The sequence below is a fragment of the Xyrauchen texanus genome, chromosome 46 (genome assembly GCF_025860055.1).
Source record: "Xyrauchen texanus isolate HMW12.3.18 chromosome 46, RBS_HiC_50CHRs, whole genome shotgun sequence".
Lineage (NCBI taxonomy): Eukaryota > Metazoa > Chordata > Actinopteri > Cypriniformes > Catostomidae > Xyrauchen > Xyrauchen texanus.
The window spans coordinates 17035104-17061780 of record NC_068321.1 but is presented as its reverse complement, the minus strand read 5'-3'; the positions used below and the strand labels follow the sequence as shown (position 1 = coordinate 17061780).

At 35.6% G+C, this 26677-nt stretch overlaps 2 protein-coding genes across 10 annotated transcripts in view; both read left to right on the top strand.

Moving 5' to 3' along the window:
* The window catches only part of mical2b (microtubule associated monooxygenase, calponin and LIM domain containing 2b), a 72934-nt gene extending 63771 nt beyond the window's left edge, over positions 1-9163 (top strand). For all 9 annotated transcript variants that reach the window (XM_052119535.1, XM_052119541.1, XM_052119540.1 and 6 more), the window contains 4 exons: positions 126-219; positions 5923-6022; positions 6100-6173; positions 8310-9163. In XM_052119535.1, the coding sequence (XP_051975495.1) occupies positions 126-219; positions 5923-6022; positions 6100-6173; positions 8310-8494 (453 nt within the window). In that variant the 3' untranslated portion in view covers positions 8495-9163. The remainder of the gene's footprint in view (positions 1-125; positions 220-5922; positions 6023-6099; positions 6174-8309) is intronic.
* A 1452-nt stretch (positions 9164-10615) lies between these two features.
* parvaa (parvin, alpha a) lies at positions 10616-26449 on the top strand. The gene is made up of 13 exons (XM_052119632.1): positions 10616-10893; positions 14477-14566; positions 14690-14760; positions 14854-14956; positions 18402-18542; positions 19085-19200; positions 21016-21074; positions 22854-22873; positions 22970-23031; positions 23120-23188; positions 23594-23695; positions 24085-24157; positions 25432-26449. The coding sequence occupies exons 1-13, from the start codon at positions 10743-10745 to the stop codon at positions 25506-25508; spliced, it is 1134 nt and encodes a 377-aa protein (XP_051975592.1). The 5' UTR covers positions 10616-10742; the 3' UTR covers positions 25509-26449.
* The last annotated feature ends 228 nt before the right edge of the window (positions 26450-26677 follow it).

Here is a 26677-nt window from a genome sequence, read left to right as displayed (position 1 = left end):
TATAAAAGCAATGAAAGAAAATGTGAAAAATTGCTGTATCAGTTTATCCTACCATAGGCTTACCCTACTTCATACCATTGACTTGATACTTTTGGTCAATAAAGTCGAATGTGGTATTATTACAGACGATTCAGAGACAGCTGGAGGAAGTTGAGGAGAAGCAGAGAGCTCTGGAGGAGAAAGGTGTTGCTCTGGAGAAGATCCTCAGAGGAGAAACTGGTATGCCTCATTCGAGCACACACACAAACACATCATCACTTGTGGAAATGCATAATTTAAAGTGCACAATTATCAGTCCCATTGTTCTCACATATCCACTGGCTCCACCCACTTTTACTGTGTGATTGGGATCAGATTATTTAAAGGGTGTTATGACAACATTTATGTTGCTGACAGGCCTGTGAATGCAATTATTCTTCTTTTTCCCTTCATTCCTTCCTTTTGTTTCATTTCTGCATTCTTCGTTTTCCTTCCTTCCTTCCATCCTTTCTTTCTTTCTTGATTTCCCTTTTTCTTTCTTTCTTGATTTTTCTTTTTCTTCCTTTTCCTTTTTTCCTTATTTTCTTCAATCTTTCCTTCCTTTTTCCCTGCATTCCTTTCTTTTTATTGCTGCCTTCATTTTCTTTTCTTTCTTTTCTCTCATTCTCTTCCTTCCTCCTTTCCTTCATTTACCTTTTTTCTTTCTTTCAAAATTGTTTCCTCTATCCTTTTTCCTTCCAACTTTCATTTTCCTTTCTTTCTTTCTTTCTTTCAAAAAATTATTTCTTCAATTGTTTTTCCACTCCCTCCCTTCATTTTCCTTCGTTTTTTCTTTCATTTACACTGAAAAAAATAATGTGCTGGATTTGCATAAAAATATAGTGCATAATTTTTACATCTTACTTTTTCAGCAAGTAATTTTAAGCAACTTTACCTAAAAAAAACATAGCTGGCTATGGGCAATTTAATGAGCTTCCATTCAAAAATGTTTACTTAAAATTCTGTGCCTCACCAGCTACTACATTTAAGTCTCTGTTTATCCAGCTATGTATTTTAAGCTCATTTAGCTCAATAGACAACTGGTGAATGTCAAAGGTTTTTATTGTTGTTTACAAATTTACAATCTAACATAGATATTCATGCTCCCCTAGAACCAAATTACAAAATATTCTCAAATACAAAAATAGAAACAAAATCATGATGATACACATAAAAACATGTGGGCTATGCAATGACTTAAATAATTTCAGTAAATCTAAATAAACAATTTAATATGCATTTTAACAGACTGCACACTGCAGAAATATATGCAGGTAGGAGAAAATTCTCTGAACAAATAATGTAACAAAAACACCAGAAACCGTTTGTTGATAATAAATGAAACCATTAATTCATAGAACTTTTCAACTTGGCCAGACATTGCCATCAAGATGCAACACCATTTAATGTATAACCTCAAAAAGAGAAAGGAAAAAGTGTCAGCTTCTTTGGGTAGCTGATGTGAAGGGCATAAAATAGCCCCAAAAGTCAGAACATTGACGTAAGTTTTGACAAATGTCCCCAGCTTATTTTCTAGAACAATCAATACATCCAGTGGGTTGAAAGGCAACTTTCGCTATTCCTGCTCCAAACCATTGATGGCATCTGCTCCTTTCTGTGTTTGGTCAAGCTCCTCTTCCTAAATGCATAGAAATAATATTTATCAAAATGTATATTAATAGTTTCCATTGTATTTATTTGCGCAATGAAATATCCTCAAACTCAATAATTACAGAGTAAAAAGAAAAGTGATACTTAAAGGGATAGTTCAACCAAAAATAAAATAATCTAATTTACTCACCACCATGCCATCCCAGATGCGTGACTTTTGTCTGCTGAACACAAACAAAGATTTTTTGAAGAATATCTCAACTCTGTTGGTACATTCAATGAAAGTGAATGGTGATCAAAAAGCACATTAAGGTGGCATAAACTAATCCATATGACTCCAGTGGTTGAATCCATGTCTTCAGGAGTGATATGACAAGTGTGGGTGAGAAACAGATCAATATTTAAGTACTTTTTTTACTATCAATCTCCACTTTCACTTTCATATTTGCCTTCTCTTCTTTTTGGGGATTCACATTCTTTGTGGAGAGGAAAATTCATATTAAAAATTACTTAAATATTGATCTGTTTCTCACCAACACCTATAATTTCACTTCTGAAGACATGGATTAAACCATTGGAGTCGTAGTCATGTCTTTAATGCTAACTTTATGTGGTTTTTGTACTTTTCAAAGTTATGGTCACCATTCACTTGCATTGCATGGACCTACAGAGCCTAAATATTCTTCTAAAAACCTTAGTTAGTGTTCAATAGAAGAAAGTCAGTCATACACATCTGGGATGGCATGTGGGTGAGTAAACAAATAGAGAATTTTCATTTGAAGCACAAAGCTATTCAACCACTGTACCAAATGCATACATTTATATAAATGTCAGTGGATATGTTAAAATGGTGCTATATAAATATGAATAATGTCCAAGAGGAATTAATTCAAATGTGTTTCCTACCTTTTTTTTTTTTTTTTTTTTGCCTTGAAAACCTCTGACTCTTATTTCAGTTATAGTTGTAGACCTGCCAGGACTATAATTTAAATTATCCTATCCTGTTATACAAAATAAAAATAAAAAAATAGTATAATTGTAACCGACAAGATACGGAACATGTATGGATAGTTTAAAATGTAAGATTCATGACGAGACCACTGCAAACACTGCTACATATTTCAACAGTATTGTACTTATAATGTGACTCTTTTTTACAAACCAACTTACACATGTTGATATCAGGGCATCTCCTTGAGGCAAACCAAAAATGATAATTCTCATCATTTATTCAGTCTTATTCCACATCAAACTCATCTGACTTTCTTCAGGGGAACACAAACAAAGATTTTTGAAGGACATATGATGTGTGTTTGTCCTTACAATGGAAGTCAGTGAGGTTTAAACCTTTCAAGATCCATAAAGGCAGCATCAATGTAATACATATGACTTGAGTGGAAGAAGACAGAAAGTCATATGAGTTTGAGAAGGCATAAGGGGTGAGAAGGCCAAATGACAAGAGAGATAGCATTTTTGGGTGAACTAGTCAACTTCAAGTCAATTTTATTTGTATAGCTCCTTTCACAACACACATCGTTTCAAAGCAGCTTTACAGAAGATATGTAATGTCTATAATGTCGATGAATCATCATTGTGTAATTAGATAAAATACGATTGTTAATGTATTTGTCATGTTTAAAAATAAGTAATTAAATAATAATTGTATTAATAACCCCAGTGAGCAAGCTGAAGGTGACTGTGGTAAGGAATACAAAACTCCATAAGATGTTGATTAATGGAGAAAAATAATCTTGGGAGAAACCAGACTCACTGTGGGTCTGCTGAAAGTGAACATAAACCAACACTCAGCTAATGTAAGCTGGTTTCCCTTTAAGAGGGTGTTCAATGAGACATTTGCACTGAAACACGTAGAAAAGAAATTTACTTGTTGGAGTTACCTGTTGCCTGTTGAGTTTCTGCTGCGTGAGTGACGCCTGAACGTTGAAGATTAACGGTCTCTCCGGTGAAAAATCAGTGGGAATTCTCCACCACTGCCTGACAATGAGAAAGCACAGTATTGTCCCATGAGAAAAGTATGGTGTAAGCACCACATACAGAATATTAATTATTGTCATTGACAACCTCAATGTAGTTTAAGGCAAGCGGCAACCACAACAGTGAAACTCATTACAGAGACCAAAATGTATGCTTCACATGATATTGATGTATGTGTTTATTCATGTCATCTCAAACACTAACTGAATGCTAAAACTGTAGATGCAATTGATGAAGCAAAAACGTTGTGCTGTCCACCACGAGCTCTCCTCATACAAAATGGCAGCCAGCCTCAAATAAACTTGCTGGGTTTACTAAACTTCAGATTATTGTCGCTTCCCTCAAAATAATAAGCAAAGTTTCTTTATTATTAGGAGTACAGCATAATCTCAATATCTTGTTTCACACATATAGCATATAAGTAAGGAAAGTCAACAACTTATGTTCTCTGTAAAATCTGTTTATTTTAATGAGCAATATTTGCTGAAGCAAGGAATCCATTTTTTCGGTGAACATTTTAGTATGTTTCAGTTTTTATTTGTCTAACAAAGCATTTTAAACCACTTCATATTGTATATGCATACGCCATACCAAGACTACCATCTGCCCAAAATAATCTGACTGCATGTACACAAAGACAACCTTCAAATAAGCTGTGCTTTGACTTTTCATAGAGGGTGGAAATTAGAGATTCAAATAATAGTGATTTGCATTCAAACTAAATGGCCATTTAGAGTTAAAATTATTTCGAAATGATGGCAGAGGTAATGGGCTCTGTAAATAGGCAGAGAAAGGGAAAAGTGCCCCCAATGATGTTTCATTATTTTGGAGAATGTTGATCTACGTGGGAGTTATTAAAGGCAACAAGTCTTTCAAATGAAAAAATAGCCAAATAGCAGCGTCCTTTTAACATACTATATAATGAGTTTTTAATCTTTTTTTTTTTTTTTTTTAAAGCTCTAAGCTCTAATTATCTGGACTGTAAATTGAATTTGAACATGTTCTAGAAATTCACTTTTCCACCCTTTTAAAAATGACTCCCTTAACATCCTAGAAACATTGTTAGGTTAGTTATTCAGAAACCTACTGTATATACTTGGAAAAGCTGGATCTAAATGAAACTTTTTCATATATCAGTGGTTAAAGGCTCCTTTAGCAATAATACATAAAGGATTTCTATAAGTGTGTCGTGTGATATCTTATTTTTGGCCTTGTTTCGGTGAAGTACCCCTCTCTTTCTAGCACTCTATTGAACATGGCATGTCTTCCACAATGCTACAAGGATGCTGTCAGTATAGAAGACATCCTTTTTAAAGTGGACCGCAAGGATACAGTGTCTTTTACTAACTGATTGCATTGAGTGCAGAATTATTTTAATAAATGCATGGGGGAGGATCTTTTGTAATGCTGCACTTTGACCTGTCAGAATCTATTGTTCAGCATGTTTATGTGTCATTGTGTGGATAATTTTATTAAGATGAGGGACTGTGGGGATGTGCTTTTTTTTCAATAGGCTCTTTGTTATCTGACATTTGCGGCTTCTAAATGGATGGAGAGTTGTTGACAATGACATCGCCATGAAACTGTTGATGTGGGAGACTCAAACGTTTTGGGTCTATTTGAAACAATTAGCTCAGTATTATTAGAATTTACTCAAAGTTTTTAATATGGTCCTAAAATTATACTTTTAATAATTTTAAATGTTTTGAACAACACGATTTCTACAGTGAATATAATTTTTAATTATAACTCTAAAATATTGAATCTGCTTGAAATTGCATTTTGCAAGGACACTTTTTAGTAGTGTCAGAAGCTTGAGACTTCACACACCATCAATCAACTGTTTAAAAACTAGGTAGCTCAGTGAGTACTGACGCTGACTACCACCCCTGGAGTCGTGAGTTTGAATCCAGGGCATGCTGAGTGACTCCAGCCAGGCCTCCAAAGCAACCAAATTGGCCCGGTTGCTAGGGAGGGTAGAGTCACATAGGGTAACCTCCGGGTTGTGCGTGGATTGCAAAGAATAGCATGAGTCTCTGCGGTGTCTTGTACATTCTCAGGTGGAGGCAACTGAGATTTGTCCTCCATCACCCGGATTGAGATGAGGAACCGCGCCAACATGAGACCAACTAAGTAGTGGGAATTGGGCATTCCAATTTGGGAGAAAAGGGGATAAAATTGTTTTAAATAAAATGTACATATCAGTACAGTTGTGGTTTGAGTAGTTATCGTTGAGTTGGCTGTGGTTTAGCAAATGCCAATGTTCAACAAGTCTACTTTTGTGTTATGTCTTTACAGAAGACAACTCCGCAGATGAGACCACGCAACTACAAACCTGGTTCAAACTGGTCCTGGAGAAGAACAAATTGGCCCGATACGAGTCGGAAATAATGATCTTGTAAGGACTGTGACTCTTAAAGTGTTTATCTATAATGTTTCTGTGCATCTATTTCTTATACATCCTCTTGTCTCTAGTGCTCAGGAACTGGAGTTTGAGGACACACAAAGTCGTCTACAGCAAGACTTGAGACGGCGAATGGCCATTGAAGGTGGGCTTGTCATGCGTACTTTGATATAGGCCAACATATGTCTTTGCAGCATTTCATTCATAGGTGCTTTTGGATAAAAGCATTGGCTAAAGCAAAAAACTATTCTTTTTTTTTTTCTAATAAAACTCCATAATACTTTGAATGAATGGGATCACAGTTTACCACCTGAGACAAATGCTGTGTTAAGCCTTCTATCACTGAAGTTATGATGCATAATTTTTGCACCCTTAAAAGAATATTCTGTGTTCAATAAAAGTTAAGCTCAATTGATAGCATTTGTGGCATAATATTGATGACTAGGGATGCAACGATTATGAAAAGTTTGACCGATGTAGATAACCAAAACTTCATTATATTTGGATTTATTTGCTGATAAATCTAAATCTGGATAGAACATTCTGTGTACCCAATGACAAAAATAAAAGGCTCCGCTTATAAAGCCCCGTCCAGAGCACTTCAATTGAAATCAAACATGTAAAGTGGATAATTGCTTTTATTTTAAAACAACTTCAAATGCTAACTTCTTTAGAAACTTCTAAATCTTTCTTTTCTCATAATCATTTACCAAATGTACCCTACTTTCAACCAGTTAAATATAGAAATGTTATCTATATAATAATTTAGACCCCACTGGTGCCCCTATGTTAGAAAAAAACCTTGTGGTTTACAAGAAATAGTTTTTTAGGTGGTAACTGGTAATTACAAGGGTATTATTCTATAAATGTGGTTTATGAGGATATTTCTAGTGTCCTCATTATTCAAATCGCTTAAACATACTAAACGATGCTTTTTTGAAAATTGTAAATGCAGAAAGGCATTTTTGTTAGGTTTAGGGGATAGAATCTATAGTTCATACAGTATAAAAATCCTTATGTCTATGGAGAGTCCTCATAAGGATATCCGCGTGCGTGCGTGCGTGCGTGCGTCGCGTGTGTGTGTGTGTGTGAAATAAATGGTTAAATAGTTAAAAGTTCCTTGTTTGTTTTTATTTACAGGGGTGTAGCAGTTATACTTAAAATCTGAGTCACATAATAAAACAATTTTAATCTGAACCAGGTTATGGTGGAACTGTTTCACCATAAATGCATCACAAATTTCTTCATGCTGGTGCCCCTCCATATGCAGCTGGTGCCCTTTTTATTTTTTTCGACCCTACCTCACAGACACTGTACTCAGCAGTTTAAAATGAATGTGAAAAGCTACTTTTATAAATACAGTGCATTGCACTTAATTCAAACTCGTCAAAAGACCACAATAATGAATATAAACAAGTCTCAAACTCACTATCAAAATTCTTTAACATACAAAAAGAATAAAGAAACAAAATGCATGTGTGGCATGGATAAGTAAAATGGAGTGTTTACTCAGATCGAGTATGATCTTCTAATTCAAATAATTTTTTCAATTGTCACGTCATGCAGAAGGCACCAATCAAAACCCTCATGTTAAGTAGTGGGTGTCTGAAAAAGCAATAATTTATCGGTTTCAATACATCAGCCTAATTTTCCTATCGGAACGATAGCCGATATCTTTAAAATTCACATTTATCAGCCAATATATTGTGCATCCCTATTGATGACAACAAAAATATTTTCAACTTGTCACTCATTAAAAAAAATAAGCAAATATCGTGGTTACGATTAAGGCACTTACAATGGAAATTACATTTGCCAATCCATAAACATTAAAATACACATGGTTTCAAAAGTATGTAAACATGAGTTTAGTATGACAAAACCATATCAGTAGGGATGCACAGATGTATCGAATGCTGATATTTACCAAATATCAGATTATTGACCTAATTAAAACCATTGGCATATCAGAATGAGCATGAGCATTTTTTATGAAATACTCCCTTTTAAAATCTCTGTGAATTTAAATGCACAATCCAGAAATAATAATTGCCACAATATGCACTCATAAGAACATTTAATATTTCATTTTCTTTCTCATTCAGAAAAAACTGCATAAATGGACATGACTGTTGTAAAACTTACCTATAGGCTACATGATGAAGGAAACCATCTGAAACACTTTCAAACCAGCAGACTTTGAATTCTGAGATATCGTTATGATATCCATTAATGCTGCATTATTGATTGAATTAAATCTTTGTATTGCTTTAATTCCTAGACTGTGAAAAGAGTGCAAGTGAGCTGGCTGAGGAGCAGAGCTTGCTGGTGGAGATCATGAAGGTGGTGGAGAAAAGAGACAAACTGGTCGGTTTACTGGAGGAGCAACGGCTGAAGGAGAAGGCTGAGGACCATGACCTGGATAGCATGATACTTTCTAGGGGCTATCAGTTCCACTGGACTTAAAAACAAAACAAAACAAAAAACTCCCACTGCTGTTCCTAATATCTGCTGGATTAAGCATTTCCCTTGATCAATGTGGATCTACTGTACTGTCCTGCAAGATGAACTACTGATGACAGAGAGTGAACATTCTTTAACGTTCAGCTGCTGGATCTTGAACACACTGTAACAAACTTGTTGCTGCCTTTTTTTTTTTTTTCTTTTTTTTTTAAGAAATAAGAAAAACCAGAATATGTGCCTCTTTAATAACTAACAATTACTTCATAAATGTTAGATTTCATTTAGTCAATGTTTTCTGGCCACAGTTCTAAAAGTTGCACCGCCACAGAGAGGTGAGGAGAAAGACCACAAATGTTATCCACAATGGTGCAATAGTATTTGTATAGTCAAAGCGGTTTGTTTTTGGACTCCTTTGATTTATCTTTCTGTGTTGTTAAAAGGTTTAATGATTGTCTGTTCAGTTTTACTGTGATTATTCTAATAGAGGCTAAAGTTTAATGATAGTTTGATGTGTATGTGTGCACTTTGTTTCTCTCAGTCTTGCAACAAACAGGCATTCTCAACTTTAATTGCAGTTATTTCCAAAGCATTACCAAATATCATTGATTTGTTTCGAGAATGAAAAAGCGCTTCTGAAAATGTATGGTTGGGTTCTGGTTTTATTTGTCTGTTCCATTTTTTTAATGTATATAATAAATGTAAAAATAATTAAACAATGATTGGACTTTCTTGATTAACTGTCTTAAGGATACTAATTATCCACCATCAGGAATAAATAAATATTATTTGCATGGCAGCTAAATATTTACAGTAGCTCAAGATTTATATTTGACAACTAATTTTATAATTAATGTATACATTTAGATTTAATTGTTTATAATTATGACATATCAATTTTTTTATATAAACACAGATTGTTAAACATTATACTGAGTAATTATTATTAAGGAATACATTGTAGTTTCAAGTTGAAGTTTACATTTACATTTAATTATACTTCTAAAATGTATATTAATTAAATGTTATTTATAAATATGCATTAGATATCTTGGCTAAGGAGTTCATTGTAGTTTTATAGCCTAATTAAAGTTTGCATATATATTTATAAAGGCTAATTGTATACAATACAATAAAAATAAAACTTTATTTATAAATACCAAAAAATTGCATATAAGCATCTAAAAATATGTATAAAAAATGACCATTTGAAAAATGCTAATTATAGTTTTAATTCCTAAATATTGTTAATTTTAAGCAATAGTTCCTCCCTAAAATCTAAACGTGAGACTTCCTGATTACTTTTATGCTGCTTTGGTGTTTTTTGGAGCTTCAAGGTTCTGGTCACCATTCACTTGCATTATATGGACCTACAGAGCTGAAATATTCTTCTAAAAAGTTTGCTCAGTAGAAGAAAGTAAGTCATACACATTTGGGATGGCATCAGTGTTGGATAAGTTACTCTAAAAAAAAGTAATTAATTACTAACTACTAATTACATCTTTTACAGTGAAATCAGATGTATCTTTCTGTATTATTTCTCTGTCTGAAAAGTAACTGCATTACTAATATGTCTAAAACCCTTATCAACCTCGACCAGATGAAAAATACAAGGATTGACATGAAATTGTTCTTTTTAATTCTTTCAAATAAATCACATAAAATCAAATAAATGATTAATGAACTTTCCAAAGAATTGAAGGGGAAGCGTTAAATTACAAAGTATTAACATTAGACGTTAAGTTTAGTAATCCCTTACTTTACTTTTTTTTTTATGAAAATGTAATTTAATTACAGTAATAAATAATTTAGTAATGCATCGCACCCAACACTGTATGGCATGAGAGTGAATAAATTATGAGAGATTTTTCCTTTTTGCGTAAACTATCCCTTTAAATGTTTACGCAAATCTTGCAAATTGGGCAGATTTGTTGCAAAATCGTTTAAAATGGGGCATTTTTTGTAACATCACTCTTATTTTACATTCGGTGCCTCATAGCTCAAGGAAGAAATAAACTTATATACACTGTTTGATATTGTCATCTTAGTATAATAACTTTCTATCAGAATCCCTCATAAAAAGAGGGTGGGATCAGAGGGAAAGGGAAGCTCATTTCGGAAGGCTGGGCAAATAGGTGGAATTCCGTTTCCGTTCTTGCTCCTGGGATTTTACTCACTTCATCAGCGGGGGTGAAACCACACAATATTTACACTATATTGAGCCTGTTTGTTCGTTTGAAGACACCGTGAACCGATGGCGTCTAGCCCGCAGAAATCTCCGTCTTCTCCCAAGTCTCCAACTCCAAAGTCTCCAACTCCAAAGTCTCCGTCCTCGAGAAAGAAAGATGACTCATTTCTGGGGAAACTTGGTGGGACACTGGTCAGGAGAAAAAAGGCGAAAGAAGGTAGGAAATAAACAAAAAAAAAATGCTTAGTTTGCGATACGTGATATTATACACGTTTTAAATAATGAACAGTTGATCGCGTGATGACAGTTTTGCAGGGAAGTATCCGTGACGTCATAACTTTTCAGACGCGCGCGCAGCATTACTTCTGTTGACTCTGTCAGCATTACTTTTTCTTGCCTATGAAAACATAAAGGGAAACAGCGCAGAATATGTTTTAGGCTGTGGAAAACCTTATGTTTACGTTCCAAATTCCATTGGACTGTTTTATGCTGAAGTAACGTCATATTTGTATTTATTGTGTACACAGTGACCGCGCTTAAAGCCGTATTGATGACGCCATAACACCTAAAACTCATAACGCCTCAGTTAAAAGGTTACCCTCAATTATTCGGTTTTCTGTATTCCATTTTGCCACTAGGCAAGCAGGACTCCAAAATATACACCCTCCAGGCATGATTATGCAAATCTTTCAAACTGTTTTGCTACACCTTAAAATAACTTGTTGAAGCAATGATCAGACTTTTTTAAAGACATGATATCACAAGCTGGCACATTATAAATTGTTCTTAAGCAGAGTCTTAAGCCAACACCACAGTCTTGGCTGTGTTGTAACCATGTAAGGTATTCTGTCTGGACAAGGCTTGAGATGTTATTGTACAGGAATGAGAACAGAGTCATCTCAGCCTTGAGATGAGAACAGCTGTGGAGATAGACTACCAATAGTATTCCAACAAGTTATAATGACGTAAATCTAATTCCATTCTTATGCTGAGCTTGAGTTGTTTTCCCTTACAAAGTCACATTCTTATCAAATATTCACTCACTGAGCACTTAATTGGGAACACTATGGTCCTAATAAAGTGCCTGACGTGGTCTTCTGCTGCTGTAGTCCATCCACCTCAAGGTTCGACCTGTTGTTCATTTTGAGATGAAATTCTGCTCACTACAATTGTACAGAGTGGTTTTCTGAGTTACTGTAGACTTTCTGTTAGCTCGAACCCATTTGGACATTCTCCGTTGACCTCTCTAATCAGCAAGATGTTACCATCTGCAGAACTGCTGCTCACTGGATGTTTTATTAATTTTTTTTTTGTCACCATTCTGAAGATCAGCAGTTACAGAAATACTCAAACCAGTCTGTCTGGCACCAACAATCATGCCACAGTCTGAGATCACATTTTTCTTGTATAGTGACAAATACATTTTCAAATGTATAAATATTCCATGTAGAATTAAAGATTAAAGATGCCTGCATTGATTATAAAAAGAATAAGAAAAACGCTGTTTAAAATAGTGTATAGCATGTCACATGCAGGGCATGTCGACTTCCCAAAAGTAGTACCCTAATGCATTAATCTTGCGTAGCTATACATGTTGGTTTCCTCTTATACAGTAAGTAAATTAAGCTGTATCCCAATCTCCATTATGTTGGAGTGTTTCTTCCTGGTTTGCACGATTTCCAGAGTGCACTTCTGTAATAATCATATCCATCCATCAGCACTCACAGTGCTGAATGTGAAGAACATGCAGTTAATGATGCTGATGCTCTGAATGCCTCTTATGCACCCAGATGTAGGATGGGAATGTGACCAGGATGAGTAATTGTTGTATGATTTGATGAGGAGTATTTAATGTATTTTACCCAGTAGAAAGGACGTTTATTGCTGTCATTCCTCAATTGGATATATGATTTGAAAGTAGTGATAGACCGATATATTGATATTGATATTGATATTGATATATGTGTCAGTTCCAAAATACTAATAGACATTTTGTATTTACAAGTTTTTTTATATATTTTAAGTTTGAGCAGATATTAGTAAATATGGTATAAAATAAGTGTTCGTTTCACTTGAGAAATTGTGTACAACTGATTTGCTGTTGATAAATTGTATTATGCATTTCTGCATTTTTATGGGCCATTGCTATCCTGCTCTCTAGATATTGACATTGGCCATTGAAAAACCCATATAGGTGACCACTAATTAAAAGGGAGCAGTCCAGTCTTTGAACTACCAGTTGATTTAGGATAGATAGACAGTCTCTAGAGTTTACTCAGAATGGTGCCAAAAACAAAAAACATCCAGTGAGCAGCAGCTCTGCAGACAGAAATGCCTTGACTGGTTTGAGCTGACAGAAAAGCTACGGTAACTCTGATAAACACTCTGTACAATTGTAGTGAGCAGAATAACATCTCAGAATGCACAACTCTTCAAACCTAGAGGGGGATGGGCTACAACAGCAGAAAACCACATCGGGCACATTTTAGGACTATTGTGACAGAAAGAAAGAATCGTATTTTATTGTACAAAAATCTGTGTAAAACATAAATTAAAAAAAATTATTCTGAATTGCATTGTTGGTAACAAACTGTTAAACAACGACCCAATCACCCATGTTTACCTTAACAGTCACTGTAGTACAAGATGCATGACGTCCCAGATTGTATCCCCTCCCTGTCTCCACCCTCATGTCAGTGTGAAGCAGCAGGAGAGCAGCTGTGTGTGCTGGTGCTGGTGGAGATGGTGTTGATTAATAGGATCTAATCCTCAAAGGGAGGCCTCTGGAATCCAGCACAGGATGTTTGCATCCCCATAATCAGTGCTGTAGACAGAGATGCATGCTGGGTTGTGGTAGGAGCGAAGAACAGGCATCTCTGGTTATTTCAAGGAGAAGATAAAAAAGGATGTGTATGGAGAGGGGGTGTGTTAGTTGATGAGGTCCACTTGGTGGAAAGTATATTGTATTTTGAAAACCAGGAAGGGCTTTGTAGGTAATGATGGCATTTATTTCCCATTAAAGGGATAGTTCACCCAAAAAAAGAACATTCTCTCATCATTTACTTAACCTCATGCCATCCCAGATGTGTATGACTTTCATTCTTCTAATGAACAAAGATTTTTAGAAGAATATTTCAGCTCTAAGATCCAAATAATACAAGTGAATGGTGGCCAGAACCTTGAAGCTCCAAAATGGCAGCATAAAAGTAATTCAGACGACTGGTTAAATCCATGCCTTCAGAGGTGATATGATAGGTGTGGGTGAGAAATGCACATTCACAAGAGGTTTTCTTTAGTTTTTTTGGTGAGTCGCATTCTTCGACATATCGCCACCTACTGGGCTGTTGTGCATATATGTTTTATTTATTATTTTCCTTTCCTTTATTCGTTTTTTCTTTCTTTCTCCTCCCTGCCCAGTGGGTGGCGTTATGCAGGAAGAATGCAATTCACTGAAAACAAAAGAAGAAGAACTAGGTCCTCACATGAACGCACATAACCTGTCAAAATGGAGTTTAAATATTGATCTGTTCCTTACCCACACCTATCATATTGCTTCTGAAGACATGGAGTCATATGCATTACGTTTATTCTGCCTTTATGTACTTTTTGGAGCTTCAAATTTCTAGTTATAACACCACTAATTATAATTTAATAGCCTCAATGAATATGTTGTCAACCACCTATAAAAAGCAATAGTAAATATAAACACGGCTATTTGTTTCTTGGGGAAAAGACAAGATTTTTGTATGTCACTGTATTCAGAAATAATTGTTATCATTCTCCCAATGTGTCTTCTATAGTGTCAGAGCTGCAGGAGGAGGGGATGAACGCCATTAATCTCCCCCTGAGTCCCACACCTTTTGAGCTTCATCCTGAGGACATCATGCTAGGTACTGAACCTGTAGCCCCATTATTCAATTGATGCTTCTAGAAGCTCCCTTAGGTTAATAATAAGCTCTTACATCCTCCTCTTGTCTCATTTGTTTCTGTCTCATTTTCTCTTTCTCTCACAGAGGAAAATGAAGTCCGCACCATGGTGGACCCCAACTCAAAGAATGATCGGAAACTACAGGAACTCATGAAGGTTTGCATTTAAGGGGCATTTTGTTGATTTGGAAATGTAATCACAAACCATACAGATCTAATGGAATCATTGTTGAATAAATGCCTTATTTAGGTGCTCATTGACTGGATCAATGATGTGCTGGTTGGGGAAAGAATCATTGTGAAGGACCTGGCGGAAGATCTCTATGATGGACAGGTTCTCCAGAAACTCTTCGGTTAGGAATGACTCTTTATTTTGCTTGGGCAACTACAAAATTGAAATCATTACAGGGCTGCTTTTCACTGGCTATGCAGAGGATAATTAGACTAAACAACTAAGCAAGCACATCCTAGACTCCAATAATACATCATAATCTATAGGGATGCACCGAAATTTCGGCCGCCGAAAATTTTCGGCCGAAAATTGCACTTTCGGCACTTTCGGTTTTCGGCCGAAAGAGAAAAAAGGCCGAAAATATATACCTCCTCGCCCCGCCCCTCAGTGCTCAGATTTCAATCTGGATCGATGTAGCCCTTATCACAGCTGTTAGATAATTCCACAACGGCGCTACCAAACAAAGGCCGATCATGTCAGCGGTGTGGAAATTCTTCAAAGTTTCTGATAAGGACATCAAATTTGCGATCTGCAGTGTTTATTCAGCAGAACTTTCAAGATATATATATACAGAATACAGCAAGAGATTCTACAGGAAAATGTCACAACTAGCGCAGCTACACCACAGCTTGAGACGTATAGCTGAACTACGCCAGAAGCGACAATCCCCTTGACTACGGGCGCATAAACAAACACCGATTTCCTTTGCTTGCGCGGATTGCGCACAGGTATTTATCTGCCCAAGCACCAGCACAGAGAGTGAGAAACTGTTCAGTGCAGCATCTCATGTTCTTGATGAGCTTTCTGACAGGAGAGACTGTCAGAAAGTTTAGCAACTTTTGTTCTTGAAGAGAAACCTGTCACTTGTACTTAAATAGAAAGTGGTCCAATTTGATGTGTATAGCAATGACATTACACTTGTTCTTCACTTGAGGGTTCTGTCGTTTACAGGTGAGGTTGGATTTAGTTCAATTACTGCTGTTTTGCACAATCATTTTCACTTAAAGTGTACATACGTTTACATAAACAGAATAGAGCACTGATCTATATATATATATATATATATATATATATATATAATTATATATTATAGATATACAGGTGAAACTTCGAAAAATTAGAATATACGTGCAAAAGTTCATTAATTTCAGTAATTCAACTTAAAAGGTGAAACTAATATATTATATAGACTCATTACAAGCAAATTAAGATATTTCAAGCCTTTATTTGATATAATTTTGATGATTATGGCTTACAGCTTTTGAAAACCCCAAATTCAGAATCTCAGAAAATTAGAATATTACATGAAATCAATAAAAAAAGGATTTTAAATACAGAAATGTCGGCCCTCTGAAAAGTATAATCATGCATATGTACTCAGTACTTGGTTTGGGCCCCTTTTGCATTAATTACTGCCTCAATGCGGCGTGGCATGGATGCTATCAGCCTGTGGCACTGCTGAGGTGTTATGGAAGACCAAGATGCTTCAATAGCGGCCTTCAGCTCTTCTGCATTGTTTGGTCTCATGTCTCTCATCTTTCTCTTGGCAATGCCCCATAGATTCTCTATGGGGTTCAGGTCAGGCGAGTTTGCTGGCCAATCAAGCACAGTAATACCATGGTCATTGAACCAGGTTTTGGTACTTTTGGCAGTGTGGGCAGGTGCCAAGTCCTGCTGGAAAATGAAGTCAGCATCTCCATAAAGCTTGTCTGCTGAAGGAAGCATGAAGTGCTCTAAAATGTCCCGGTAGACGGCTGCGTTGACTCTGGACTTAATAAAGCACAGTGGACCAACACCAGCCGATGACATGGCTCCCCAAACCAACACAGACTGTGGAAACTTCACACTGGACTTCAAGCATCTTGGATTGTGTGCCTCTCCATTCTTCCTCCAGACTCTGGGACCTTGGTTTCCAAATGAGATGCAAAATTTGCTCTCATCAGAAAAGAGGACTTTGGACCACTGAGCAACAGACCAGTTCTTTTTTCTTTAGCCAAGGTAAGACGTTTGACATTTGAAGCCCATGTCCAGGACCCGTCTGTGTGTGGTGGCTCTTGATGCAGTAACTCCAGCCTCAGTCCACTCCTTGTGAAGCTCCCCACACATTTGAATGGCCTTTTCCTGACAATCCTCTCCAGGCTACGGTCATCCCTGCTGCTTGTGCACCTTTTTCTTCCACACTTTTCCCTTCCACTTAACTTTCTATTAATGTGCTTTGATACAGCACTTTGAGAACATCCAACTTCTTTTGCAATTACCTTTTGAGGCTTTCCCTCCTTGTGGAGGGTGTCAATGATGGTTTTCTGCACAACTGTCAGGTCAGCAGCCTTCCCCATGATTGTGAATTCAACTGAACCAGACTGAGAGACCATTTAAAGGCTCAGGAACCCTTTGCAGGTGTTTAGCTGATTAGAGTGTGACACTTTGAGCCTACAATACTGAACCTTTTCACAATATTCTAATTTTCTGAGATTCTGAATTTGGGGTTTTCATAAGCTGTAAGCCATAATCATCAAAATTATATCAAATAAAGGCTTGAAATATCTTACTTTGCTTGTAATGAGTCTATATAATATATTAGTTTCACCTTTTAAGTTGAATTACTGAAATTAATGAACTTTTGCACGATATTCTAATTTTTCGAGTTTCACCAGTATATAGATCAGTGGAATAGAGGCCCTCTGCCATTCTGTGTTCTGCCTGTTGTTTTAATAAAAATTACTGTTGCATATTTAAACTTTTTGAAAGATGCTAGCTAAGTTCATTACTTGACTGTTGTTGTGCATATAATAGTTTTCTAAAACTTTACATTATTTGGATAATTGTTAATAAAATCTGTAAAATTTGATTTTTACAGAACTGAAAGAAGAATAATATTTAATATAGTTTTAATATATTTTTTGTCCAATTTTGTTGTGCTACTTTCAATAAAAGTGTGATTTATTTTATTGGTTTGTAGTTTTTCAATTCAGATTAATTAAATTCATGAAATTAATGAAAAAGTATAAAATTAATACAGTTATACACAACATTTTTTTTTTTTTTAAATAGGTAAAAATTTCGGTTTCGGTTTTCGGCCAAGTGCATCCTGGATTTTCGGTTTCGGCCCAGAATTTTCATTTCGGTGCATCCCTAATAATCTAAGTTTCCTATACTTGTGGGAATACAAGTATAGGAAACTTGGGAATTTTTAAATTGTGGATTCCTGGTCTGGAAAAGTCTTAAAAGGCATTGAAATTTCCATAGTGAATATACATTTTTCTATTTAATCGTCTAGATATTGCTCTCAAGCAATAGTGATGTCCAGTTTGTGAGAGAATTTTTGTATTGAGTTGGTTCTTTTCATTGAGTCACTCAAACCAGTTCACAAATTAGTTTTAACGAATGATAAGAACTTAATGTGAAAGATTTTTTTAAATGTTTTATCCAGTAATAACAAATGACTGGAAAGGTCATGAAAATCCATTGGTCAAAAATATGGGAACCCTTTTAATAGTTAAGAGTGTTTCTGAAATCTCCATCCTGATGCCCATTCGGATGTGGCTGTGTGTATTGTCATTCCATAGAAAAGCTGGAAGGTGAGAAGCTCAATGTTGCTGAGGTCACCCAGTCTGAGATTGCCCAGAAACAGAAGCTACAGACGGTTCTGGAGAGGATCAATGATGCTCTGAAGGTCTCCACTAGGAGCATCAAGTGGAATGTCGACTGTAGGTCCCTAGAGCTTCCTCTTTAAGCTTTAAGTTATCATTGAAATGCTCCTGAATTTAGAGCTGAAGTGTTTTGTGATGCTAAACATGGTTGTGTATTGGACATTGAAGTGTCCATTTAGACATGCAGTGTTGTACCTGTGCTTTACAACAAAGGAACCCCTGTTAGGTTTAAAACACTATTGATGAATGTGACTGTAGCTTAAGACTTCAAAGAATCTGAGAACACTTAAGGTGATGTAACTGTGAACTTTATTGGACTTCAATTCTTGCACTATGTGGAAAAGACACTGAACTTATTGCAGGTTGTGTTTTATGATTCAGAAAGATTTATTCTCTTCATTGATTTCATATTAAATGGAGGCAAACATCAATCCTGTTTTCTTAAGTAACAGTTTACCAATGCTTGCTAAGGCTGAATCCACTTCTCAACCTTTTTCATACCAACACTTCACGACACGTCATTTAAATTAATTCAGGGAGTCTTAAGAATTACATGCACTAATTTTGTTTTTTTTATGCTTGTTGGATTTCTTTGCTAGCCGTACATGCCAAAAGCATCGTAGCAATCCTCCACCTGTTGGTAGCACTCTCACAGCACTTCAGAGCTCCCATTCGTCTCCCAGACCATGTGTCTTTACAGGTGGTTGTGGTCCAGGTATGTGTGCTTTTAGATCATAATGTTCTGTGACTTTGCTAAAAAGGTTTTTTATTTTTTGTTATAATGCTTAAAATTGAATCAAAGGACTTTCCGGTAATGTTGGGCTGCCGAATAGACTCGTTGACAATGCTCTTTTGTCAACCCATCTGCTAAATTATTAATCAAATGAATTCATAAAACTTCACTAAAATAAAATAAGAGCAATCTATAGAATTTATACAGAATTTGTACAACATAATACTGTACAAAGCAACGTTGGATTTATTTTTAAATAAAGTGCTGCACAACAAAGCATCACAGTATCAATGAAAAGATTGATGAAAATGTTATGTATGTGAAATGTAATTTGTAAATGTTAAATATAATTATTAATTTTATTATTGTAGCATTTGTTATTTCTTCATTGAATATTACATTTTACTATACAGTAGTGATACATTTCTGTCATAATTTAAATTGAGCTTTTATTATGGTGAAAACTAAGTGAAGACTGACAACAACAACAACAACAACAACAACAACAATATTCTAAAGTGCACTAAAAAAGTGAATGAGACTAAAGTGAAAAAAGAAGATTCTGATGAATATGTCAATGCCAACAAGCTAGGATCAATTACTGAAGCTAATGACAAGCTAATGACAATTTAATCAAGTATGGATGTTTATTTTACTGAAGGTTTCCAAAATCATAGGCATTTTGAAATTGTGATTTATAGACCTGCAATTAACAACATTTTCAAGGGGTCATGACATACTTTTTATATACAAATATAATATATATAACTTTATTATCATCCACTGATTATATTAGTAGACTTCTTTTCTTTTTTTACACCAAAACAGGCTTAAGGGCCTCCTTAAACCTTCAACCTAAATGCGCACTATTAAGATTGGCTAACATCGTGCAGGCCCTCGAATACAGCCATATTTGAAACTCAGTCAGAAGACAATGAACAAGCTCCACAAAATTATAAAACTACATTTCAGGGTTTACTCCTTTATTTCCAAAAGCAGCTCAGGAGACATGACAACGATCAAAGATGTCTGTCTAGTGCATGTTTATGAACAAAAATAATTCAAAATAGTCCAGTGGGTCCCCTGTGGTGTTCAGGAAAGTGAGGCCACATTAGGCCTGTCTATCCTGCGCGCTCTCTCTCTCTCTCTGTTTACGAACTGAAGCACCACTGGGCCAAGGGTAAAATTATATGAAGTAGGTGTTGTTTTTTCACAATGACATGAGTGACATAGGGAACATGACATAGGGAAGTCGCAAAAGTAGAGAAAGAGGACTTTTTGCAGCTTGATTTCAATAAATGCTTTTATTGCATTGGGGATTAAGGTTTGAGTTCTGAAATTTACAGTATGTTTTTGTAGTAGAATGACCATATCAAGAAAAATTTTAATCCTCATGACATGACCCCTTTAAAAAGACCTGATTTTCCTTAGGGCAGATACATTTGTACAGTTATGCTTGGGTCTAAAAGATTTCAGTGGCTAGAATTTCTCTTTTTGAGTGCAATATCCATAATTTGTTTTGGAAAAATCATACATAAATAATAGCATAAAATAAAATGTATCTGCCCAAAACTGTGGAAATCTTTTTTGGAAAAGTTACTTGTATGCTATTACAGCTCATGGCAAAGTATGGATTTTGTAGAAATATTTTGTTTTGAAAGAAAAAGAAAAACTTCTATTTTACCCTTATTGCATTATCAGAGGAACCCATTGTTTTACCGTAACAGATATTTTGATGGGTCTTTCAAACCGCAACAATTTAAGATATCAAACTTGAACCTTTTTTCCTCTGTTTAGAAACGAGAGGGCATTCTCCAGTCTCGACAGATTCTAGAGGAGATAACTGGCAACACTGAGTATGTCAACACTGCCATCACCCTAATTTTTAAATCTCACCCACATGTGTTTATAAATGGGTCAATATCAGGGTTTTAAAATCGTTTCACGTATTGTAATGATTCATTTAATATGTTTTAATCATTATGCATTAGATCACTAATTGCCATGGTGCTATTTTGTCACCCTTTGTGTGGACCCTCTCACACACACATATGTGCACAGCTGACTGTAGAGCAGTCCAGCAGGCACCTGGCAGCTGAGAAGATAAGTGTGTGTTTTTGCACGTGTGTGTTTTTGTGGAATACTTCCTGAGGCTGTTGTCACACACACAGTAGCTGCTGCTGCTGCCCAGGCCTGATGGCTGGCAGGATTGATTAGAGAGTGTGGAAGGTGGGGGCCTCATGGGGAGGGTGCCCTGTCCTGGGTTGTCCCAGACTTGCCTGATCGATTTGATAACCCTTCTTCCCACCCAAATCTCTTCCCTCTTTTGTGCCTGGCTTTCAGTGACCATAACTGATATTATGACGGTTGATTTATAAAAGATAAATATTCATATTATACAGGCTTCATGGAAAACCTGGAAATATCAGGTGAATTTAAGGTCACATCCACACTATTACGTTTTCGTTAAGAAACTCTGTTTGCGGTTTCCTAACATCAGCATTTTCAAAATGCTATGTTTTTAGTGGAGGAAAACGGCATTCTAGTGTGAATGAGAGGGGTAAACAAAAATGTATTTATAGTATGTGGACATTGCATAAATGGTGTCTTCCAGGCCTAGAAAAGTCATGGAAATGTAATAGCATTTAGAAATATATAGAAAATATAATTTTTTTCTAGTTTTTCTTTGCTCAAAAATATTTCCTCAACTAGATATTGCTCTTGTGTAGATTCTCGCTTGATGTCCGATTTCTGTGTAAATCATTCTTTAAAAAAAAATAATAATAAAAAATTAAAAATGTAAAATATATATATTAGTTAGTATATTTATAATAGTATACATATTTATACATTTCAATCAAAATTATAAAAAAAAAAAATCCTTATACAATATTAGAAAATGAATGGAAAGGATCTGGAAATGTCCAGAAAATGAATTGGTCATGTTTATATAAATGAAGTGCACAACTGATATTGGTCCCAAAAATAACAATTCTCTCATCATTTACTCACCCTCATGTCATCCCGGATGTGTATGAGTTTCTTCTGCTGAAAACAAACGAAGATTTTAAAAATAATATCTCAGCTCTGTAGGTCTGTATAAGTGAATGGTGACCAAAATTTTGAAGCAGTGTAAAAGTCCCCAAAAACCAGTTGGATCAGATTTGGATTACTTTTAATCTGCCTTTATGTGCATTTGGAGCTTCATAGGTGTGGTCACCATTCACTTGCATTGTATGGACACACAGAGCTGAGATATTCTTCTAAAAATCTTCATTGGTGTTCTGCAGAAGAAAGTCATACACATCTAGGATGACATGAGGGTGAGTAAATGATGAGAGAATTTTCATTATTGGGTGAACTCTCCCTTTAACATGGGTCAGAAATATCATATTATATCTCTGAATTGTTTTCTGACTTCCTAAGAGGATAACTGTCCAAATGGTGGTAAGGTGTCCCCTAGCTTAGCTGGAGTCATGTGTTTTCAGCTTTTAACATTCACTTACATATAGTTTACAGTATATGCACACATTTCTAACTATATTTAGATTCAAGATATAATACATTTGGAGTCTAATTTAGTATCTAGCTTTGTATATTTTGACACTAGATTCATCTCTTCTCTTTCTCCATAGGGCGTTATCTGGCAGGCATGGTAAGTGTTGTTAAATGTTATTATAATTTTCTTTGTTTACCTCATTTAGATTTTCAATATAATTAGTATTAATAATGGACATTTTCTCTAACACAGAGCGTGATGCTTTTGATACTTTGTTTGACCACGCCCCTGACAAGCTCAACGTGGTGAAAAAGGTATGACAAAAAAACATGAATAATCGCCAAAGACTCCAAATCTAAATCCATAGACAAGCCTAACCACATATGCCATTGTTTTCTGCAGACTCTAATTACCTTTGTGAACAAACACCTAAATAAACTGAACTTGGAGGTTGCTGAACTGGATACACAGGTATCACCTCACACATAAGAGATTCACACAATAAAAGTATTGTATTTTTTTATATATATATATATATATATAATGGAATGTCTTTAATTAATGTATTAAGGGGTTAATTTGCCCAAAATGAAAATATCCCATAAATTAAAATAATTTATTCAACCTCAAACCATTTATTTATTTATTTTTAACTATGGCTCTCATTGAACTTTGGCACTCAAAATGGTGACGTCTGACTTGAACATTATCTAGTTCTCTTTTTACCTTAATTTCCTCTCCTCTGTCTACTCCTCTTAAAATATATTGGCATTAGGTCAAAAATAAGTGTGCTTTAACCATTATTGAAACAAGTAATATTTGTATAGTTGGTGTCTGAAACAGGATTCTCTTGTTCTTACTGTGGCGTGTTTATAGTTTGCAGATGGTGTATACCTGGTCCTGCTGATGGGACTTCTGGAAGGATATTTCGTCCCCCTCTACAACTTCTATCTTACCCCAGAGAATTTCGACCAAAAGGTATGAATTAGCAGTACATCTGTGGTAGCCATGCTTCAGTGTGGAAAGCCATCATGGTGTGCTATGTTGAGTGTCATTGAGAGGGGGTGGCATTGACAGTCGGCCCAGAGCACAGGCTGCTCACCTGGGTCACATCCAGCAGCCGCCAGACTGCTGCCAATTGGGCATGTAGCACCAGGATGCATCTGTAATCTGCCTCTGTACAGAAAATGGATAATTGGTGTGATTTGTAGTTTAGTGTGCTTGTGTGTGGGTTTCAGAGATACCTGCTTTATGTCTATCTACTGTCCAGTTTGGGGAAATCATGTCCTCTTTTAAACACATGCCCCACTTTGTACTACTTCAAGGTTTCACAATAGGGTTTTGTTTTTTGTTTTTTTTACCTGCAGGTTCATAATGTGTCATTCTCCTTTGAACTGATGCAGGATGGTGGCCTTGAGAGGCCAAAACCCAGGCCTGAGGGTAATTAAGCCTTTGTTCTCAACAAATCCTATCAGCTTATTTATGCCATTGCACTGACAATCTATTTTCTAATAATTTAGCTTGTCAGAACTATACATAGCTGCTGCTATTTCCCCTAGTTCTCAAAATGTTGTTCTTTTAACCTGAAAATGCAGATCTTAAAGAGTTAGAAATAATATAACAATTGCACATCAACAGCCAGGAAGGAAGAAGGAAGGGAAGGGTAAAGAAAGGGATAGAGTAAAGAAGGGAGAAAGTGAATGGAATAAATGAATGAAAGAATGGAGAGAGAGAGAGAGAGAGACCGAAGGCCCCAATATACTTCCGGAGAAGTTCTTCTCTGTTATTCGTTCAGGGGTAAAAAGATCTAAATCGTTGAGAAATTGTGCACTGTTCCTGAACATTCAGACACTCTCCATGCCTCTGTGGGAGGTTTAGAGGAGCATTTAAATTTGAGTATGCTATATGTACAAAATAAAATGTTTAATTTGTCTTGTTTAGATTCTAAATTTGTGTCGCTAATGTGCACGGATTACACTCTTTTTATTGTAATTTATGATGACACTGGTACAACTGCAAAGATGAGTGTATAAAAGAGTGTTAGTAGGCAAAATAGTCAAAGAATAAATAAAATAAATAAATAAATCAAAAGAGAGGTATATCTCGATATGGGCAGATGTATAAATGGCTTTTGCAGCAGAAGACACATGAGTGAATGGGCATTTGAGTAGATTTGATTTCTTTTGTAGACTGATTAAACAAACAAATGAATCGCATGACATGGTCTTGCATCCAGGTGTGTTCATGTTGAATACTGACTGAAAAACTTAGTAGTAGGTGGAGCCTCAGGTCACACCTACCGATGATGTGGACCAATGGAAGCAATAAGGAGTTTAGCGGCCATTTAGAGGTTTTCCTAAAAGTTCGCCCAGGTGAGATTTTTTTGAACCACCGAATATCATGCAAAAACACCTACTTTTTGGCCAGATTTTGTCCTAAATAACATCAAAAGTAAAGAAGGAAGAGAGTAAAGAAAGGGAGGGAGGAAGGGTGAGGGAGGGAGGGAGTAAGGGAAGGAAGGGAGGGAAATAGTAGGGGATGAAAGGGAGAGGGAATGGAATGAATGAATGCACGCATGCACTCTTTGTATTTTAGCTGCTTGTGTTCAATTAGTTATTCTTAAAGTAGAGACCATTGTAACTGTATAAACGCATTTGCCAACAAGTTCCTGAAAAGGTCATCTTTTGTTTCTCTCTTTTATTCCTTTTTTTTAGATATTGTAAATTGTGACCTAAAATCAACACTTCGAGTTCTTTACAACCTTTTCACCAGGTACAGACATGTGGAATGAACAGAAATGTGAAACATATCTAGGGGTGCCACCGTATTTGAATGGTGGAATATGGTGCTAATAATGGAGTATCATATAATGCCACTATGCTATTATTATATACAACTATTATTTGTCTTAAGTAAATTGTATTTTTTTTTTGGGCATCTAGTTGGATGTAAAAACACTAAAGAATTTATCACTGAGAATATAAATGTTTTTATCAACAGCATTCCATTCCTCCAATGATCCATTGAAGTCTAGACTGTAACTTTAATTCTTGTTTGTGAAAATGGAATTAGTGGTTTTGTATTTGTTTGATATATTAACCTCAAGTGCCTATATAGTATTGAAGGTATCAGACACAACCCTATTTTGCACTGCACATTATTCATAACACTACATTGTCTTAGTAAAAACCATAGTAACAGCTCTCATTTGTTGCTATAAGCAACTACTAACTCAAACCCCACAGCTGCATTAGGGTTCAGCTCTATTTCCAAGTGTCTGTCTGACCAAATAATTTGGAGTTAGTTGTAATGAATGACGCATTCACTGCATATCTTTCTTTGTTACAATCAGCATTTGTCATGATGTCAGGTCTAATGTTTTAAATGTACACTCAGTGAAAGTGCATCGGCATCAACTAAAAATAATTTTACTGATATTACATTGCCACAAATATATGGCTCAATTTTTTTTTGTTTGTTTTTTGGTCTTGTAATTTATTTCTCTTAAGTATTTTAAGATGATGTCTTGGATCATTATTAGGCAAAAATGGTATTTGAAATGAAAAGATTTTACTCAACTTTTTTCCCCAAAGCGTTTATGTAAAAAAATGATAAATCCGACATAAGAGATGTGTTAACATTGTTTGATGATTCCATTGCAATAGTGTCATTTATTGAACTGCATGTCATAGTTACAACTAAAATCTACATTAAACGTGGATGAATCATCTACCCATTGTGATTTTGTTAGACATTTTTATGTCTCCATTCCATTTCTTCTCTCTCTCTGCCCGAGCAAATGTAGCTGTATTCTTGAGTGCTTTACTTTGATTTAAATTGTATTGTCACAGATAGGTTCCGCTCACTTCACTTTCTGGAGCAGGTGCTTGCAGCTTTAAAAATACTGCAGGGATGACCAGCAGACATGGGGCCCCATTGTCCTTATTTAAGTGAAAGGCT